Here is a 20,129-nt window from a genome sequence, read left to right as displayed (position 1 = left end):
CTGACATTTTGTCAGCTTTCATCCATATCTGTTTTTTAGAAATAACTATTACATTGCTACATGTGTATTACTGTATGAGGTATATTGTGTATCTATTCACTGACACATCTTGTGTTTGGAAAACAAGTCCATTAATCATTGCGCAAATGTTGCATTTGCAGAAAGGATGGAGCTAGTCATGGTACATTTGACCCACCTGGGTAGAGTTGGACAGTGAAATCAATCAATGCTCTTGGTGCCAACTCCTTTACCACACCATTCATCCTTTTAAACCAGTACCAGCAATTCAATGCATATTTCTATTTCACTTCGGGTCATGGATTTCCTGTTCAGTGCTGCGCATTTGCTTCCAGTCTGACTGTGAGGAACTCCTGCCTGATGTAATGGTGCATATAAAATCATTGCATGTAAAGCATCCCTATGCAAAGTGGGGGAGCCATCTTCACCAGTACCTGAGCATTTATTTGGTGTAGACACAGCCCCTCTGATCTTCTCAGACTGACTACATGTGAAGGCAACGATGAAACATCTCCTGTCCTTGCTGGTAATGCTGGGGTCTTTTCAGCATGCCTTACCTGAATCATATTCTTGCTCACCCTCTGAGTTTAAACTAGATGGAGACTACATACTGGGAGGCCTTTTCGACATTCATCATCGCAACAGCTCAGTTGTTTACAACCGACCGGTGATTGTGGATTGCTCTCGGTGAGTGCTGTAGCACACCATTCAACACACCATTCAACCATCAGGGAAATCGTAGCTCTGGTCCTGGAGAGCCACTGGGCGTGCAGTTTTTCTTCCAGCCCAATATTAACACAACCAATTTAATTAAGCAATGTTCGTACTGAAGACCAAGTTGCTTGTCAACTTGTTCTAGTGTTGGGTTGAAATAAAAGCCTGCATACCCAGTACCTCTCCAGAAACTGAGTTGGAGACACCTGAGTTCAATCACAACACTTCCATGTAAGTTACGTGAAATGTTATAGTACTGTAAATGTATTATACCAAATGTTTAACCTCACTTAAAGGAGCAATCTGCAGTTCAAACAATAAAAAAGCAGGCACCCCATCTCTGTTTTGGTAAATAGCTGAGGGATGGGGCTGGAGAAATGTAACCACTTTCAAATGTACAGTATATACTATGGAGGCGGGGACTGACCCTCCATGAGATCAAAATGATAGTTTCAAATGTTTTTTGAGACAACAGTGTTGCTCTACAATTACATTGTTTACTAACATTGGGGTAAAAAAAATGGTATGTTGGGTTCTGATGGGGTACGACGTAGTGATGGGCATTCCAAGTCTTTTCAGTAAACCGGCACATTCGTTCAGCTAAGAGAGACATTAATTTGGCTCCCAAACAGCTTTTCGCTCATTAGCGCTTAAAAATGTACCTGAAACGTTGTCAAAATTGCTAATCTCTTATATAAAGCCTACAAACTTGCCTGCAGGGTTGGGTAGGTTACTTTCTTTAAATGGAATCTGTTACTAGTTACCTGTCCAAAATTGTAATCAGTAATGTAACTTTTTGTTACTTTTGGATTACTTTCCCCTTGAGGCATTAGAAGACAAAAAGGATCCAGCAAACGCATTTGATGTGTCATAATAGTAGTCTCCGACTTGTGGTCAGACTCGCTCAGGTGGAACAGTTAAACTTGCATATTTTTTTAATTCTGAATTGAATGTCATTGAGAAAACAGAAAGGTGTCCATGTATTTTTTCCCACAAACATCCTTTCTGAATTGAAAAGTAATCCAAGAAGTAATCCTAGTTGTTACTTTAAAATGTGTATCCGTAATCGGATTACAATATTTTTTTGGTTCGTTTTTTTGTAATCAGATTACATGCAATTGATTACATGTAATCAGTTACTCCTAAACCCTCTTTGCCTGCCATTATGTGAGATCGTGATATGAGTTCAAATGTTCTTTTACCTGAACAAATTATTGTGGTCTGCAACAAAAAAGAGAGGAAAAAATGAACGCAAGGCAAAAATGTGTGGTGGACCAAAAAATGTCTCTCCCCTCACTATCTATTGTTCCTGCAGTGAGGAATTACAATCTTTAGAGAATGTTTTTATAATTTATCTACAGATAATCGTTGTCTGGAGCTCAGAAAGCAGTAGTAGTATGCAAATCAGGGAACCAAGTGAACGGCTCTTTTACAGATGTGATTCAGTTCCGGACGTTCATCCAAAAGAGCCATTCAAAAAGATCAGTTCGTTCGTGAACGACCCATCGCTATACGATTGTTGAACTAAGCTCATGAAGTCAATTATAAGAATATAAGAAATAATGTGTATATATCATTAATTTAAAGTTAAACAATGGATGCACCAACTGCAGATTAACACTTTAAAGGGAATGTTGAGCTTTTTACAACTTCATGTTAGATGGTTAAACACCTTGAAAGTAGTCTACTGGTCAGGATAAACTGTAATCCATGGTATGGTTTTCTTTAAACAGCCATCACAAACTTCAGCTAACTTTAACTACTGCCAGCTAAAAATCAATCAAGTGACTGGGGCATGTGGCACATGATAAAAGAGGGGCCAAATCACATTTTAAAGTAATCTTAAACCAAATACTTGAGTTGATTACATTCTTGCCCTATGTGCCTCATGCCCCAATCACTCCCACTGTTTTTAACTGTTGGATAAAGTTAGCTAAAGTTTGTAATGGCTGTTGTGATGCAAAACTCGTCATACCGGCTCTATTTATACCTTCTTGAAAAGCAATAGCTCAGATACACATGAAAACATGAAATAACCCTGGGAATTGATAGAACATCACTCAGACATGCACAAAACAATATATAACATTCAAAATGGGTGAATCTTTCCTTTAAGTTGTAAAATACTAAACTTCCCCTTTAACAAAGTAAGTTGACAAATTAGGTGAAACAAACCGCAGTATGTGAAGTGATTAAACATTTCAAATTGCATATGCCAGTAGTCACACCAGGAAAAATCTACTAATTTGCTGTGTGTACACACTGTTCCTCTTTCCACAGACAGTCGTTTACCTTGTCAAGTTATCGGATGTTTCAGGTGATGAGGTTCGCTGTACAAGAGATCAATAACTCCAGCCTCATCCTGCCCAATGTATCGCTCGGTTATGAGATATTCGACCACTGCTCAGACAAATTCAACTTTCAGTCAATCTTAAATATGATCTCCAGAAATGGATCAATTCGAGTTCTGAGGTGCGTCAACAAGTATCTGTCCAAAGTCATAGCTGTGGCCGGTCCATTTAGAAGCATGGAGTCCATGACTGTTGCTCCCTTGTTTGCGATGAATCTAATTCCCATGGTAATACATACTTACTTTAGGTCATTTTGATCACTTTTTAAAAAAGTGTATTAAGGCTGGGGTACACCCAGAGAGCTACTGGGTGTGCAGGTATTTATTCCAGCCCTTCTCTAACATCAGGAGCTTGATTAACTGAATCAGGCGAGAGCATGGCTGGAATACAATTCTGCACTCCTAGTAGCTCTCTACGAGGAGGGTTGGGTAGGTCACCACCCTATTGGGGTTATTCTTGTCTATGTGTGTCTAAAATGGAAATCTTTTTCTTCACAGGTAAATTATGGGTCCTCCAGTTCTGTTCTAAGCGACAAGTGGAAATATCCCTCATTCCTGCGAACCACAGCTAGTAACAAAGACTTAATACATCTGATCATTCTGATTATACAGCACTTTAATTGGAACTGGGTTGCATTTGTAAGCAGCGGCGATGAGAACAGTCAAAATGGCCTACAGCTGTTCAAAAGCAAGCTGAAAGACACTAAGATCTGCTTGGCTTATGCAAAAGAGCTCAATGAAATGTCTGATCACTATGAAATACTTCAACAGTTAGAGGGTCTTAGCATAGAGGTCATTATAGTTTTTGCCGGGCAGAGCAGCGCTGTTGCGTTCATTAAATCGGCAATCAAGCACAACATACACAACAAAGTGTGGATTGCAGGCGACAGTTGGTCCTTGAACAAGAACCTCCCCAGATTGAGTGGAATCAAGGCGATTGGCACCATCATTGGAATAACAGAGACAGTGATGCCATTACCTGGGTTTAAGGATTTTGTCTATTTGTCCCAAACACAAAGGAATAATAGTCCTACAACCTGTGAACAAACACCATCCAGACAAACATGCAATCAAGCTTGTGACGTCTGTAGTGATGTGAGCCCAGAAGAGATCATCGGTGAAAACCCATCATATTCTTTCGCAACTTACTCTGCCATTTATGCTATGGCCCACGCGTTACATAATTTGTTACTATGTGACATTAAGGGATGCAGTGACAATGTAACTGTGTATCCATTTATGGTAAGCATTTGAAACGTTGCATATACACTACATGGCCAAAAGTATGTGGACACCTGCTCGTCAAACATTCCAAAATCATTGGCATTAAAATGGAGTTGGTCCCCTCTTTGCTGCTATAACAGCCTCCAGTCTTCTGGAAGGCTTTCCACTAGATGTTGGAACATTGCTGCGGGGACTTCCTTCCATTCAGCCACAAGGGCATTAGTGATGTTGGGCACTGGTGTTGGGTGATTAGGCCTGGCTCGCAGTCGGCGCTCCAATTCATCCCAAAAGTGTTTGATGAGGCCAGGGCTCTGTGCAGGCCTGTCAAGTCCCTCCACACGATCTCGTTACAAACCATTTCTGTATGGACCTCGCTTTTTGCACAGGGGAATCATGCTGAAACAGGGCCTTCCCCAAACTGTTGCCACAAAGTTGGAAGTACAGAATTGTCTAGAATGTCATTGTATGCTGTAGCGTTAAGATTTTCTTTCACTGGTTCTAAGGGGCCTAGCCTGAACCATGAAAAACAGACCCAGACCATTATTCCTCCTCCACCAAACTTTGCAGTTGGCACTATACATTAGGGCAGGTAGCGTTCTCCTGGCATCCACCAAACCCAGATTTGTCCGTCCGAGTGAAAGATTTTGAAGCGTGATTCATTACTCCAGAGAACACATTCCACTGCTCCAGAGTCCAGTGGTGGCGGGCTTTAAACCACTCCAGCCGATGCTTGGCATTGCGTATGGTGATCTTAGGCTTGTGTGTGGCTGCTCGTCCATCGAAACCCATTTCATGAAGCTCCCGAAGGACAGTTCTTATGCTGACATTACTTCCAGAGGCAGTTTGGAGCTCGGTAGTGAGTGTTGCAACCGAGGACACTTGGTGGTCCCGTTCTGTGAGCTTGTGTGGCCTACCACTTCGCGGCTGAGCCGTTGTTGCTCCTAGACATTTCTGCATTACAATAATAGCACTTACAGTTGACTGGGGCAGGTCTATCAGGGCAGAAAGTCTTACTCCTTGTTGGAAAGGAGGCATCTTATGATGGTGCCACGTTGTAAGTCACTGAGCTCTTCAGTACGGGCCATTCTACTGCCAATGTTTGTCTATGGCGATTGCATGGCTGTGTGCTCGATTTTATACATGGGGAGTGGCTGAAATATCTGAATCCACTAATTTGAAAGGGTGTCCACATACTTTTGTTTGAAGAGAAATGGCGTTACAATATTGAAGAATACATCAATTGAAAGGATGCATCTAGGCTACACTTGTGATAAATGAGGTGATGGGGAGGCTGGAGTGTGTCTTTAAAGGTAGACTTAGCAATATGACATAATCATACACTGCAGGGCAACTTCCTGCTTACAGACAACAGCATCAATAGAAACAACATTTGAACCTGCCAGGACAGCCATTACTAGTTTGCTCTAATTTGTGGCCTCACTTCGGGCATGCCCATATTTCCACATTTGGAAAAGCCAATTGTGGCAGTTTTTGTTGATGTCAGTAATCAAAAACGTACCCCAATGTGTCTGATGTTGTCATTGCTAAGTCTACCTTTTAAATGTCCACACAAAGGTGTGAACCTTTGAAAGTGTGAATCAATAGTGAATAATCCCTATAACATTGTTATAGTGTTTACACACCACAAATGTTCTTGCAACACTACATTCTTGTCTGATTTCAGCTTCTCCAAGAATTAAAGAGGTCAAATTTCACAATATTGAACCGGCATATTGAGTTTGACAGCAATGGAGACCCGACATCTACTTCTTATGCTATTGTTTTCTGGAACCAGAGTGACCAGGCCGAGAAAGTGGGCTCTTATGAAACTGATCCAACAGTTGCCGTTCCCTTCTCTATCAACAACACTAAAATTCACTGGTATGCTGACCAAGTAAGTAATTTTTCTGGTTCATAAATCATTAATGAATCATATTTTTCTATTTTACATGTATGACAAAGGCCATTTGATCGCAACCTTTGGTCTTTCTCAAGGTGCCTGTCGCACGCTGTTCCCCTGAATGTTCAGAAGGATTTGCAAAGAAGAAAGATGGACTCCATCAATGTTGTTTCCAGTGTAACGTCTGCCCTGGTATGACTTATGTTAACTACACAGGTAAGAGGTCCAGAGATAAAGAGAGAAATCTTTTTGGATTATGGTGTCCATTGACACGCATGGGGGTTAAAGTAAGAAGAAAAGGAATATGACATTATTTATGTAGATTTTTGTTTCAGCTTGTTTTTGGTGTTTTACTTCCTACTAGAAGACACACTTCACACCTGGTCCAAATGTTACCATAGACCTACTAATTCTGTCCTCATGAGCTCTTCCACTGGAGATGATATAATGCATGGATGATGTCTGGCTCATCATTGACTATCGTCTTCTTGCCAAACAGACGACCCATACAACTGCATCGACTGTAGGAAGACAGAGTGGTCCAAACCAGGAAGCACCTTTTGCACACAGCGTTCAGTGGAGTATATACTTTTCACAGACCCTGTCGCCATCACACTCATGTTTTCCACAGGCGTCCTGTTAGCGCTAACACTAGCCATTGTCATTCTTTTTGCACTCAACTATGACAAGCCGGTTGTTAAGTCTGCCGGCGGGCCAATGTGTTTCCTTCTTCTGGGCTGCTTGAGTGCAAGTAGTATCAGTGTGTTCTTTTTCTTTGGGAAACCAACAGTGACCAATTGTGTGTTGAGATATTTTCTATTTTTGTTGTTCTACACTGTCTGTTTAGGCTGTTTCGCTGTGCGCTCCTTTCAAATAGTGTGCATTTTCAAAATGGCCACCAAGTTCCCTAAGATTCACAGCTGGTGGGTGAAGCACAATGGACAGTGGTGGCTCATAGCCATAGTCTTTGTTCTTCAGCTGTTGTTGCTTACAACAGTGTTCACTGCCAGCCCTCCCACACCAGTCAATGACATGACATCATACAGAGATCAAATAATACTAAAGTGTGCCATGAGAAGAACAGTGATCATGTTCTTGTTATTGACTATAGTCTTGGCAAGTCTTTGCTTTATTTTCTCATACATGGGGAAAGACCTGCCCAAAAACTACAACGAGTCCAAAGCAATCACCTTGTACCTGCTTTTCCTTATACTTACATGGATCATTTTCTGTACAGCAAGCATATTATACCATGGTAAATATTTACAGTTATTCAATGCAATGTCAGTGCTTTCCAGTTCATACAGCATCCTCTTCTGCTACTTCCTCCCTAAGTGCTACATCATTATCTTTCAGCCACAGAAAAATACACAACAGCATTTCCAAGAGATCATCCAACGTTATACTCAAAATATCAGTAGTAAGTAGTGGGAAATAGTTCATTTCAACTGTTTTACTGAATCAAGGAAATGCTTTTCTTGCTAGAATTGTTTACTAGTAATGATAAATCTTACCCCTAGACTTTTTCAACATTTTGTTGTCTTACAGCCTGAATCTATAATGGATTAAATTGAGATTTTGGGTCGCTGGCCTACACACAATACCCCATAATGTCAAATTGGAATTATGTTTGTAAAAATGTTTACTAAATAATAAAAAATGAAAAGCTGAAATGTCTTGAATCAATAAGTATTCAAGCCCTTTGTTATGGCAAGCCTAAATAAGTTCAGGAGTAAAAAGTTGTTTAACAAAGTCACGTAATAAGTTGCATGGACTTTAACATGATTTTTGCATGACTACTTCAACTCTGTACACTTTGGATGGTATATCAATCATGGAGGCTGCTGAGGGGAGGACAGCTCATAATAATGGCTGGAACGGAGTAAATGGAATGGCATTAAACACATGGAAACCATGTGATTGATGTATTTGATAACATTCCACCTATTAAGGTGCCACGAACCTCCTGTGGTATCAATACATCCAGTCACTACAAAGATACAGGCGTCCTTCCTAACTCAGTTGCCGGAGAGGAAGGAAACTGCTCAGGGATTTTACCGTGAAGCCAGTGGTGACTTTAAAACAGTTACAGAGTTTAATGGCTGTGATAGGAGAAAACTGAGGATGGATCAACAACATTGTAGTTTCTCCACAATACTAACCTAATTGACAAAGTGAAAAGAAAGAAGCCTGTACACAATACAAAATATTCCAAAACATGCATCCTGTTTGCAACAAGGCACTACAGTAAAACTGCAAAAAATGTGGCAAAGAAATTAACTTTATGTCCTGAATACAAAGTGTTATGTTTGGAGCAAATCCAACACAACACATCACTGAGTACTACTCTTCATATTTTCAAGCATGGTGGTGGCTGCATCATGTTATGGGTATGGTTGTCATCGGCAATAACTCGGGAGTTATTTTAGTACGAATAGAAACAGAATAAAGCTAAGCACAGGTGAAATCCTAGAGGGAAACATGGTTCAGTCTGCTTTCCAACAGACACTGGGAGACAAATTCTCCTTTCAGCAGGACAATAACCTAAAACACAAGGCCAAATATACACCGGAGTTGCTTACCAAGATGAAGTTGAATGTTTCTGAATGGCCTAGTTACAGTTTCGACTTAAATAGGCTTGAAAATGTATTGCAAGTCTTGAAAAGGGCTGTCTAGCTAGAATCAACAACCAACTTGACAGAGCTTGAAGAATTTTAAAAGAATAATGTGCAAATATTGTACAATCCAGGTGTGCAAAGCTCTTAGAGACTTACCCAGAAAGGCTCACAGCTGTAATCGCTACCAAAGGTGATTCTAACATGTATTGACTCAGAGCTGTGATCTCTTTATGTAAATTATATATTTTTGTATTTAATTTGGAATAGATTAGCAAAAACTTCTATAAACATGTTTTCACTTTGTCATTATGTGGTATTGTGTGTAGATGGGTGAATTTTTTTTTTATTTGAATCAATTTAGAATTCAGGCTGTAACAAAACAAAATGTGGAATAAGTCAAGGGGCATGAATATTTTCTGAAGGCACTGTATTTATGCTGGTATGATTTATATCTATAACACCTTTTTATATAAGTATATGTATCTAAAATAAGAATTAAGTAGGCTTGCATATTGCATAATTTTAGAACAGATGTCATGAGTCTTAGGCATATCAAAGCAAATTGTCATTACGCTGCAAAAGTTTGAAGTAAATGTACTCCTTATGTTCTCCTTGTGTGCTTTTTATCCTATTACACTTAAGCTGCCAATCACACTTTTGATGTGTAAAGTTTATACATTATTTTACCAGAGGGTGGTGCCAGTAGACCTTGACACTAAATAAAATGGGTGGGCCTTCTGTATCCTCCAGTCACTCCCAAAGCCATCTGGCAGCAGTCTTCTGACCCTAGCTCCTTTCATGGGTAAAATTTGTATTTTTTAGGTGATGAAACTATCCTAAAAGGTGGTTGCTTTTCCGTTATCATGTTTTATTACATTTTTTATGAACATTAGATTTGTAAAACAAAGTCTAATTATTTGTGGCTAAACTTCTAGAATGATTATTTTAGATCACTCATTTATATTAACGCACTAAGTTAAAATTACAATTGGCTACTTCCTCTCCCCTGTAACTATTCCCCAGGTTGTTGCTGTAAATGAGAATGTGTTCTCTGTCAACTTACCTGGTAAAATAACGGTTTAATATATATTTTTTTAACTCAGTATTTTGTGTTTATTTGCACATTCTTGAAATTGGTCAATTACACTACATTACCAAACGTATGTGTACAACTGCTTGTCCAACATCTCCTTCCAAAATCATAGGCATTAATATGGAGTTGGTCCCCCCTTTGCTGCTATAAAAGCCTCCACTCTTCTGGGAAGGCTTTCCACTAAATGTTGGAACAGTGCTGCGGAGACTTGCTTATATTCAGCCACAAGCATTAGTGAGGTTGGGCACGGATGTTGGGAGATTAGGCCTGGCTAACAGTTGGTGTTCCAATTCATCCCAAAGGTGTTTGTTGGGGTTGAGGTCAGGGCTTTGTGCAAGCCAGTCAAGTTCTTCCACACTGATCTCAACAAACTATTTATGTGTGGACCTCGCTTTGTGCACGTGGGCATTGTCATTCTGAAACAGGAAAGGGCCTTCCCCAAACTGTTGCCACAAAGTTGGAAGTACAGAATCGTCTGGAATGTCATTGTATGCTGTAGCATTAAGATTTCTCTTCACTGGAACTAAGGGGCCCAGTCCGAACCATGAAAAACAGCCCCAGACCATTATTCCTCCTCCACCAAACTTTACAGTTGGCACTATGCATTCGAGCAGGCAGCGTTCTCCTGGCATCCTCCAAACCCAGATTCGTCCGATGGTGCCAGATGGTGAAGCGTGATTCATCCCTCCAGAGAATGTGTGGCGAACTATAAATCACTCCAGCTGACACTAGGCATTGCGTATGGTGATCTTAAGCTTGTGTGCGACTGCTTGGCCATGGAAACTATTCTACTGCCAATGTTTGTATATGGAGATTGCATGACTATGTGTTCGATTTTATACACCTGTCAGCAATGTGGTGTTGCTGAAATAGCCCGAATCCACTCATTTGAAGGTGCGTCCACATACTTTGGTATATATAGTGTATATTCTACCAAGGATGCTACAACAGTTTTGTACCTTCATTACAACTAATTCATGAGGGCATTGGGGTAGGTGAACTTGCAATATTCAGAAACGTAGAAAGAGGATGATATGTTCTACAGACGAATTAAAGTCTCACAGACTAATTAAGCTTTAGCATATATTTTTTCTTTTAATCTAAATTGTAACCTTTGACAAACTTTTGCACACACACACACACACACATTCTCACATATTTAGCTCTTAAATTTTTGTCCTGTAAAAAAAAAAGTAAGGATAATGACCAAGGATTTTGATAGAGCACACTGTCAAATTTGAAACCATTAAGTGAAATCCAGAGGGTTCCCCTGATGGAAACGGAAAGGACTCATACATTGGGGGGTATGGGACCATTTCAGAGGGTAAATTGCAATTTTGTTGTTGTCATTCAATTCTCTGGCAAGAAGAAGAGGAGGATGGACCGTGAAACTAGGAACGAATCGGTAAATAGTGCCACTAAGCATGGCATATGGCGCGCCTAGCCAGCTGAACGCTGACACCAACAAATTGACGATTTCATACCAATTTTAGGGTAGATGCATGATACACGCCACACACGTCGATTAAGTTATATTATTTTGATATTTCAAACAGCGAGCATATCCATTTTAGCATATAAACGTTTGTTAAAAAAGCAGGACTTTTCTCTATGGAAAAAGTTGATGATAATAAAAATATAACTATTATCTCAATTAATTGGCTAATGGCTATTGGAAACATTTTGCTAATATTACAAAATATTGTATGGAAAAATGTCATGCTTTTAGATCTGATATATCCTATCCAATGGTTTATTTGCCTGTCTTCTAACGGCATCAGCAACCATGTTACTTGCTGATAGTGAGGGAGAGAATGCATATTTCTCTGCCCTGCAAAATATGGAGCGAGGAAAATTGGAGGAACGCCCCCTGGCTTTTCAGTTGTACACTCCGATTTTCCACTTTTGCCATATAAAGGACGAACCCTGGGAAAACCTGCTGCAGAAAACGGGTCACAAGAACGTCTTTCTTTGATTCACCCACCAGCTGTGTAGCCGGGCTATTTCTTAAATGCTTATATAGACTTACAGTATTTGGACTCGATTTCAGTAAGAAATTATAACTATACAGTTGGTCTATTGTGTTGGAATAACTGTCGTGCGCAAGTAGGCAAGTGCGTTGTCAGAGTTGTCTGTTTCTTATGCTTTTTACATGCCACATCGTATGCCACAACCCCTTGTTTCTCCTATGACTAGTCATTAAAGGAAAACAAATGGGTAACTACAGAATATAGCAGTAGCCTACAGAATATAGCAGTAGCCTACAGAATATAGCAGTAGCCTACAGAATATAGCCCATGCCTTTTTGATTGAGTCGAGAACTCTATCATCCACTCCGTCGGTAATACATTGAAGCGCAATTTGGTTTGATTATTAACAAAGTGAGTAGGCTACAAAATTCTTAGAATTTAAGATTGACTAGGCCTAATATCCATACATACAGTTGTTTGTTGCTAGTGATCCTTTCTCGCTCTCTCTATCTCTCTATTTTGGTCATTAAGCAGGCCTATTGATGGACCAACTGCGTAATTACGCACAATTCTTTTTTTTACAGAAAGAAAGTTCTAATTTCAGGTTTAAAAAGAAAGAGTGAAACTGGATTCATATTCATTGAATAGTCTCATGCAGGCTTAAGTAATAGCGCAAGTAACGTTTAGTGTCCCTTTTTGTGAGCAGATAAATAAGAAACGAAGAACGTTTTGACAATCAGGCCTGATATCAAGGATTCCTATTGTTTGACTTGTGGATCATATCCTTCTTCTCTCAGTCAGTTTCCAATAAAACATTTTTTAGCAGTTCGTTCTTTTTCGATGCCATCGGGGAGCCATATGTTTAGACCTAGCTCAAAAGTTTCGATTCCTAATCCGCTCATACGCATGGCAACTCTGTTGTTTTACGCACGGGCAAAGATAGTGCGGACTACTAAGAAGCACAGACACTTTATTCGTATTCAAATCGGTTGAAGTGGTTGCAAAGTAAATGGCAGATGTTTAGCAATTCAAGGCGCATCAATACCCATGAGCCATAGTGTTTAACAATGACGTCTCTCTTTTGTTAGGTGCTTGTGTCTTTCAGTGGAGCGCTTGACAAAGGGTTCATCCTCTGCGAGTTATAAAGTTACTTTCCACTAGTTCATTTCGGCCCTTGAGAAAACCCTAAGCGATGTTAATGTGGACCTCTGTTCTATTCAGACGGTAACCCCGGTGCAAATAGCCAAACACAACCTATTGTGCGCCTTAACCAAAGTAAAGACCCTTAAATAACCTGGAGACCAGTCTATAGAAATTCATGATATTTGATGTTTGATCAGAGCTTCGCCAACAGGCCCGTCGCGTGGCTTTTATTTATCCCGCTTCCGCAATTTCGAAGGATGTAGATTATTCGATATAAACAGTGCACCAGCGTCAGCACCTGAGTGAATTCGTTTCAAACTCCCCAAGTGTAGGCCCATAATAAAGGTTTTGCATCCTCCAGTTTGCGTCAGATCCCTGAATAGTTAAGAGGCGGTTCCTCGATTTGCTTCGCTCTCAGAGACCCGTTGCAGTCTCTATGTGTGAAATTGCCTTCACATCTTTAAATAAGTCTATCGTTTTTTTCTTGCCCAACAGCTTTATGTTTGGCAACTTCATTTTGGCAACTTTCAGTTCCAAATATTACGCCTATATTTGGCCAATTTATTGTAGGCTACACTCAGAAAAAATGGTTCTAAAATGGTTATATAGCTTGCTTCATATATGGCAGCCCTAACTGTTCTAAATAGAACCCATATGTTCATTTTTTTTTAAAGGGGGTTCATTAGGGTTCTATATTGAACTTTTAGGGGTGCCAATATGAAGCAAGCAATATAACCCTTTTTGGTTATATATATAACTTTTCTTTTAAGAGTGTAGGTTATTAGATGCATTGTGAAGCATTTTAAAAGCCAACATGTATATGAGCCAATGGCTGAGCCTAATACAATGCTGGAATATGCATGTGGCAATTCACACTATACATGTCTACTTTTCCAAAAGTCATCTCCATTCGATTTACCTGAACTTTGCTGTGTAATGTATAGCCATTCTCTTGCTAATGGGGGCGAGTTTTCCTCTGGAGAAAAACAGTTTATTGCAGGTAATTGTATAATTGCTTCACTAATTGTTGTTAACAAGTTCTCGAATACTCCAATTATTACAGCACTCTTTGTCAGGTCCCCCTGGCAGGCATACATGACAATAGACTGTTGTGGTTAATGAGTTACTCGAGGGAGAGAAGTGAAAGTGGAGGGAAAAAGTCTGAGGTCCTTTTATAAACATACACTTAACTTGTTATTTAATGGTACGTCATTATCATGCCCATTTTGGACACAAGTCGCTCGTTGAGCTATTATCATGGAGAGGTGCCAATTCTTTTGAGAGCTGCAAGAAAGGGAGTGACGTATAACCCAGTTAAAGACATTTTTAAAGCCCATGCAGGGAAAAAAAATCGAACTTTTGTGAATTGTAACTCATTCAATTCGTTTAACATGATATTAATTCTATAAATAGTTGTATTCAATATTCTGAATAGCCTCCATATTCTGAACTCGCCTATAACCAGTAATAACTGATATAACACACCGCGTAATTAACGTGAAATCATTCCAGTGTGCGCTTGCAACAACAACAAAAAAGAACAAAGTTTGCCATGTTGCCAACTTGCCATGCTGAAATCAGGTTTTACACGGTGCATGTTAACTCAGAGCGTGAAAGCGACGACATAATGCAGAGACCAGAACAAAGGAGGAGAACCAGCCTTCATACACCAAAGCAGAGCGGTCAGATTTCATACTGATTAAACGTTGCATTATCACTTGAAAACATAGCATCGAAATTGTGGCACCAATTTTTCGGTACATTTTACGCAATTTGAACAGCATACAGTACATTCGGAAAGTATTCAGACCCCTTGACCGTTTCCACATTTTGTTACGTTACAGCCTCATTCTGAAATTGATTAAATAGTTGTTTTCTTCTCATTTTTGCAAATGTATAAAAAATAGAAAAACTGAAATACCACATTTACGTAAGTATTCAGACCCTTTATTCAGTACTTTGTTGAAGCACCTTTGGCAGCGATTACAGCCTCGAGTTTTCTTGAGTATGACGCTACAAGTTTGGCACACCTGTATTTGGGGAGTTTCTCCCATTCTTCTCTGCAGATCCTCTCAGGATCTATCGCTGCACAGCTATTTTCAGGTCTCTCTAAAGATGTTCGATCGGGTTCAAATCCGGGCTCTGGCTGGGCCACTCAAGGACATTCAGAGACTTGTCCAGAAGCCACTCCTGCGTTGTCTTGGCTGTGTGCTTAGGGTCGTTGTCCTGTTGAAAGGTAAACCTTTGCCCCAGTCTGAGGTCCTGAGAGCTCTGGAGCAGGATCTCTCTGTACTTTTCTCGTGTTCATCTTTCCCTTGATCCTGACTAGTCTCCCGGTCCCTTCCACTGAAAAACATCCCCACAACATGATGCTGCCACCATCATGCTTCACCGTAGGGATGGTGCCAGGTTTCCTCCAGATGTGACGCTTGGCATTCACGCCAAAGAGCTCAATTTTGGGTTCATCAGACCAGGGAATCTTTGTTTTCCATGGTCTTAGAGTCATTTCAGTGCCTTTTGGCAAACTCCAAGTGGGCTGTCATGAGCCTTTTACTGAGGATTGCCTTCTGTTTGGCAACTCTACCATAAAGGCCTGATTAGTGGACTGCTGTAGAGATGGTTGTCCTTCTGGAAGGTTCTCCCATCTCCACAGAGAAACTCTGGAGCACTGTCAGTGACCATCGGGTTCTTGGTCACCTCGCTTACCAAGACCCTTCTCCCACCGGGTTCTTGGTCACCTCGCTTACCAAGACCCTTCTCTTATTGTTCAATTTGGTCAGGTGGCCAGCTCTAGGAAGAGTCGTGGTGATTCCAAACCTCTTCCATTTGAGAATGATGGAGTCCACTGTGTTCTTGGGGACCTTCAATGCTGCAGAAATGTTTGGGCATCCTTCCCAGATCTGTGCCTCGACGCAATCCTGTCTCGGAGCTCTACGGACAATTCATTCGACCTCATGGCTTGGTTTTTGCTCTGACATGTACTGTCAACTGTGGGACCTTATATAGACATGTGTGTGCCTTTCCAAATCGTGTCCAATCAATTGAATTTACCACAGGTGGACTCCAATCAAGTTGTAGAAACATCTCAAAGATGATCAATGTAAACAGGATGCACCTGAGCTCAATTTCGAGTCTCATAGCAAAGGCTCTCAATACTTATGTAAATAAGCTATTTGTTTAAAAAATATATATACATTTGTTACAATTTCTAAAACCTGTTTTCACTTTGTCATTATGGGGTATTGTGTGTAGATTGAGGGAAACAATAACTTATTAATCAATTTTGGAATAAGGCTGTAACGTAACAAAATGAGGAAAAAGTCAAGGGGTCTGAATACTTTCCGAATGCACTGTATATGGCCTTTAAGGTACAATTTGTAGACATAGGCATAGCTTTATAAATATAGGCTATATTTTTTTATTTTGACCATGATATGTAATCACCTTGATTAAAAACAGTAAATATCGAGGATTAATAATTTGAGTTCAATGATTAATACAACATAGGCTTATAGGTTATTGTTTTCCATACGTTATTGTCGGCTTATTGCATGTCCGATTGGAGTAATTAAACATACAAAAAAGTCTGCGAGGCTCATTAATATTTGTGCATTGTCCATGTGTAGCCTATCCATTATACAGGCTATTATACAGGCCAACTGTGGGCTACATTGCATGTATTTTAAACACTACAATTAAGATTACTTAAAAACATTTTTTGAGTAAGTTTATGAAAATTATACCACCCGTGGAAAGTATATAGGCCTTGTTAGGCTACTGTTCTAATAAAACATACTTTTCCTGAAAAAACTGTCCAGGAAATATTCCCTGACACAGGCCTAGCAAGGCCTATCTTTAAGCCACTGCCTTTCTCAACTCTCTTTAACAACTCCCTTTCAAAGACTTACGGGACAATGTGGTTTTGTGTTTGAAAGTGAGAGAAATCTTTGATACGGCCCACTTTTTGTGGACACAAAACGGACAGAAGAAAAGATCCATGGCCTCTCAGTAGGCATATATACTGCCTTCTTTTCAGGGGCGCCTTGTCCCTGAACTGAATACACTGAGATGTTAATGCCGAAACCCTCTCCCTTTCCCCGCCATTTGTTCCCGCGCGCTTATTGTCATCTGAACACATCCATTGTGTCTGGAATCAAACTTGAGAGGACTTAAGCAACTTTGAAAGTAGTCTATAGAATCTCTATTGAGCATGTCGCGTGTCCAACAAATGGCATGGTCCCGTTTCACATTAGATTTTTCACTTCGGCTGTTATCAATCATTTACAYCACAATTATAGGCTACATAATATATGGCCTACTTGCACGATACTTCCGCTGCCACTTTATTTAACGTCACAATAATTTAAAACCTTTAGATTTTTAGAAGAACAAAAAAGCTGAAGATAGAAATTGTCTAATGTTGTGGCTATAATGTATATTTCTTCAGGGTTGGGTGTACTTCAAGGTAAAGTCCCCGATTCTCCAGAAGGTCTCCGTATATTGTCAATGTCTGTGATGCGCAAAGCAGTGCAGGTGGGCTAGTTCAGGCGGTTCAGCTGGCATGACTTTCCCAAGGGTTGTGCCTTTTGAGGGCGCTGTGTGAAGAATCCGGAGGCAAGGGCCTCAAGACAGGGGGCGGCCCACCGATTCTCCTCGGTGCCTGCGAAGACAAAAGTGGCAATGCATTATTTCTGAAGAAAACAAAAACATGGGGAACACATATTCACATATTCACTTCTTTATAATGTTATGGTGGATATCGTTGAGATAGGCCTAGATATGCTTTATGGTCGCCAGACGATTTAGTGTGTGACCATAGGATGTTGCAACAGGTGTCTCAGATTCTTGTATCACCAGAAAATCGAAATGTTGTGGAGACATGGAGAGAATTTCCACGGTGCTGCCTTTAACCTCATTGGCGTGAAACTCCGATATAAAAGAATCAATAGCAAGACCTGGTACGAGTCCCCAAACCGAGCAAAACACAATTAACATCAACACATTATGGGGTGATTTTCTACGCTTTTCTGTAAAATCTCACCTCACACGTTGAATGTTGAAGCCTACTGGTGTGTCTATAGGCGTGTCGGTATAGGTTTACATTTAGCCTATGGAAATTGCATCAAATTTCAATGAACATGTAGTCATTTTTTATAATTTAGTTGACAGAACATTGACATTAGCTCACCACACACTAATTGAAGGCTATGAAAATAGCTAAAATAATAAGGCAGCATTGAGTGGGCTATAAACCTACTTGCCCTAAAATTCAACAAAAAAAAGAATCTATGTTCCAGATATGGAAGGCTATAATATACCTTTATTTCATTGATTCATTAAACGTGTTGATATAGTTAAAGACTACAGATAATATATGCTCGTTGTTTTTTGGAGACAATGTAATTTTCGCAATGACTGTTACTTTCCATAAATAGCATAACGTTATAATAATATATTAAGTTTTAGACCGCAATATTCGAGGATATTTACGCTGTTAGAGGTCCAAGATATGCCGCTTTTGGAGATGATACGCGTTCAATAGATTATTCGTTGAGAGCTCTTGGCTGATTGGTTGTTGGGGGCTGTCAAAGCAGCGCTCATCTCGGCGCGCGCGACCCCAGGGCAATTGTTGCATTGAGATGTTAAGTGGGGGACGCTATAAATCGGATCGGGAGGCAGAATTCCTTCACTCGTGCGCCAGGAAGAGTTCAGGCAGCAGGTCAACAACATCTGTTAGCAAACCAGAAACAACCTTCAGAATGGTGTCGACATCCGATTGTGTAATCAAGACCAAAATCATAAACGGGAAAAAGGTGTGTAACCTATGTTACCTACATGCATGCTTTATTGACACGTAATAATAGCTTTCAAACAAATGAATGTCAAAAACGAATATTTTAAAGTAATTGATGGATTGTTTGTTAATGCTTTATTCCTCTTTTTTTTGTAAGGTATCCAAACCATTGATGGAGAAGAAAAGACGAGCGCGGATAAATAACTGTTTGGACCAGTTAAAATCTCTGCTGGAGAATTATTACACCAGCAATGTAAGTAATACTTCGAATCTAGTAGGTCAATTGATACAAACCAATCGTGCTTTAGTGCTTAGTGGCTAAATGTTTGCTCCTTTTCAGATTCGAAAACGCAAACTCGAGAAAGCGGACATCTTGGAGCTAACTGTAAAACATCTGAGAAATCTTCAGAAGGTCCAGAGTGGTGCGTTATCCATCAGAACTATTTGTTATCTCGTTCTAGGCCTTGCCTAGATAGGCTGGCCAACACTATTAGCTTCTACCAGCAATTATTCGATCTACTGTCAAGTGAAATTCTCGACAGGCTGGGTTTTACGCATGGTGCCATATTTACTCAAAATGTTCCTCTCATTTTCTACAGGATTTTCCATGAACTCCGAGTATGCTGAATACCAAGCTGGCTTCAGGAGCTGCCTAGCAGGCGTGAACCAGTACTTGGCAGACAACTCGAGTGAGAGCAGCAGTCGTTTGACCATGCTGACGCACCTTTCAAGCAGTCTGCACTGCGCCGGAGGACAGGCTCAGAACTCCAGCACCGCGGACAGCGACACGGTAGCAAAACATGTGCTGCCCGAAACTGTTGTGTGCTGCCCGATGCAAAGACGTCTTCCTTCGACAGTTGGGCACGAAGTGAGCAAGGCACCGACCACCGTGCCCCTCGTCCGGTGCATCAGGGCGCTCAAACCTTACAGCGCCACGGTGCGCGTGTCAGAATCCAAACCTACTAAACTCTCCGCAGGGACCAGTCAAGTCATCGTATCCACAAATAAGATTAAACTAAATAACAGTCTCAGCTCATGCTACAGAAACAAGTGTCTCTCAAATGGTCAATACAGCCATGCAGTTACCATGCACAATGTTTGGCGTCCTTGGTAGCATGTTGAATAGAGATTTATTTGAACTGATAAATACTTTGTGTAGTATTTGCACGGTGTAGATTTGTATTTTCTAAATACTGTTTTTACTATTGTACAGATTTTTTAAATTTTATCAATAAAATCAAAGAACTGAAATGACTAAATAAGCCTTTTGTTGTCATATTTGGTAGTGGACTGGGAAAGTGAATG

The 20,129-nt window shown here is 40.3% G+C and overlaps 3 protein-coding genes across 3 annotated transcripts in view; all 3 read left to right on the top strand.

Moving 5' to 3' along the window:
• tprg1l (tumor protein p63 regulated 1-like) overlaps positions 1–20,129 on the top strand; it is a 325,294-nt gene that overhangs the window by 132,417 nt on the left and 172,748 nt on the right. The gene's annotated exons all lie outside the window — the stretch shown is intronic.
• On the top strand, positions 58–7,800 carry tas1r2.2 (taste receptor, type 1, member 2, tandem duplicate 2). The gene is made up of 6 exons (XM_023990916.2): positions 58–705; positions 3,013–3,310; positions 3,581–4,324; positions 5,991–6,200; positions 6,302–6,422; positions 6,706–7,800. The coding sequence occupies exons 1-6, from the start codon at positions 521–523 to the stop codon at positions 7,632–7,634; spliced, it is 2,487 nt and encodes an 828-aa protein (XP_023846684.1). The 5' UTR covers positions 58–520; the 3' UTR covers positions 7,635–7,800.
• Positions 18,733–20,041, top strand: her3 (hairy-related 3). Its single transcript, XM_023990502.1, has 4 exons — positions 18,733–18,843; positions 18,982–19,077; positions 19,165–19,246; positions 19,424–20,041. Exons 1-4 carry the CDS (start codon positions 18,790–18,792, stop codon positions 19,936–19,938), a joined length of 747 nt encoding a protein of 248 aa, XP_023846270.1. The 5' UTR covers positions 18,733–18,789; the 3' UTR covers positions 19,939–20,041.

Source organism: Salvelinus sp. IW2-2015, linkage group LG7 (genome assembly GCF_002910315.2).
Source record: "Salvelinus sp. IW2-2015 linkage group LG7, ASM291031v2, whole genome shotgun sequence".
NCBI lineage: Eukaryota > Metazoa > Chordata > Actinopteri > Salmoniformes > Salmonidae > Salvelinus > Salvelinus sp. IW2-2015.
The sequence above is the reverse complement of the archived record's forward strand: the minus strand, read 5'-3'. Positions and strand labels throughout refer to the sequence as shown.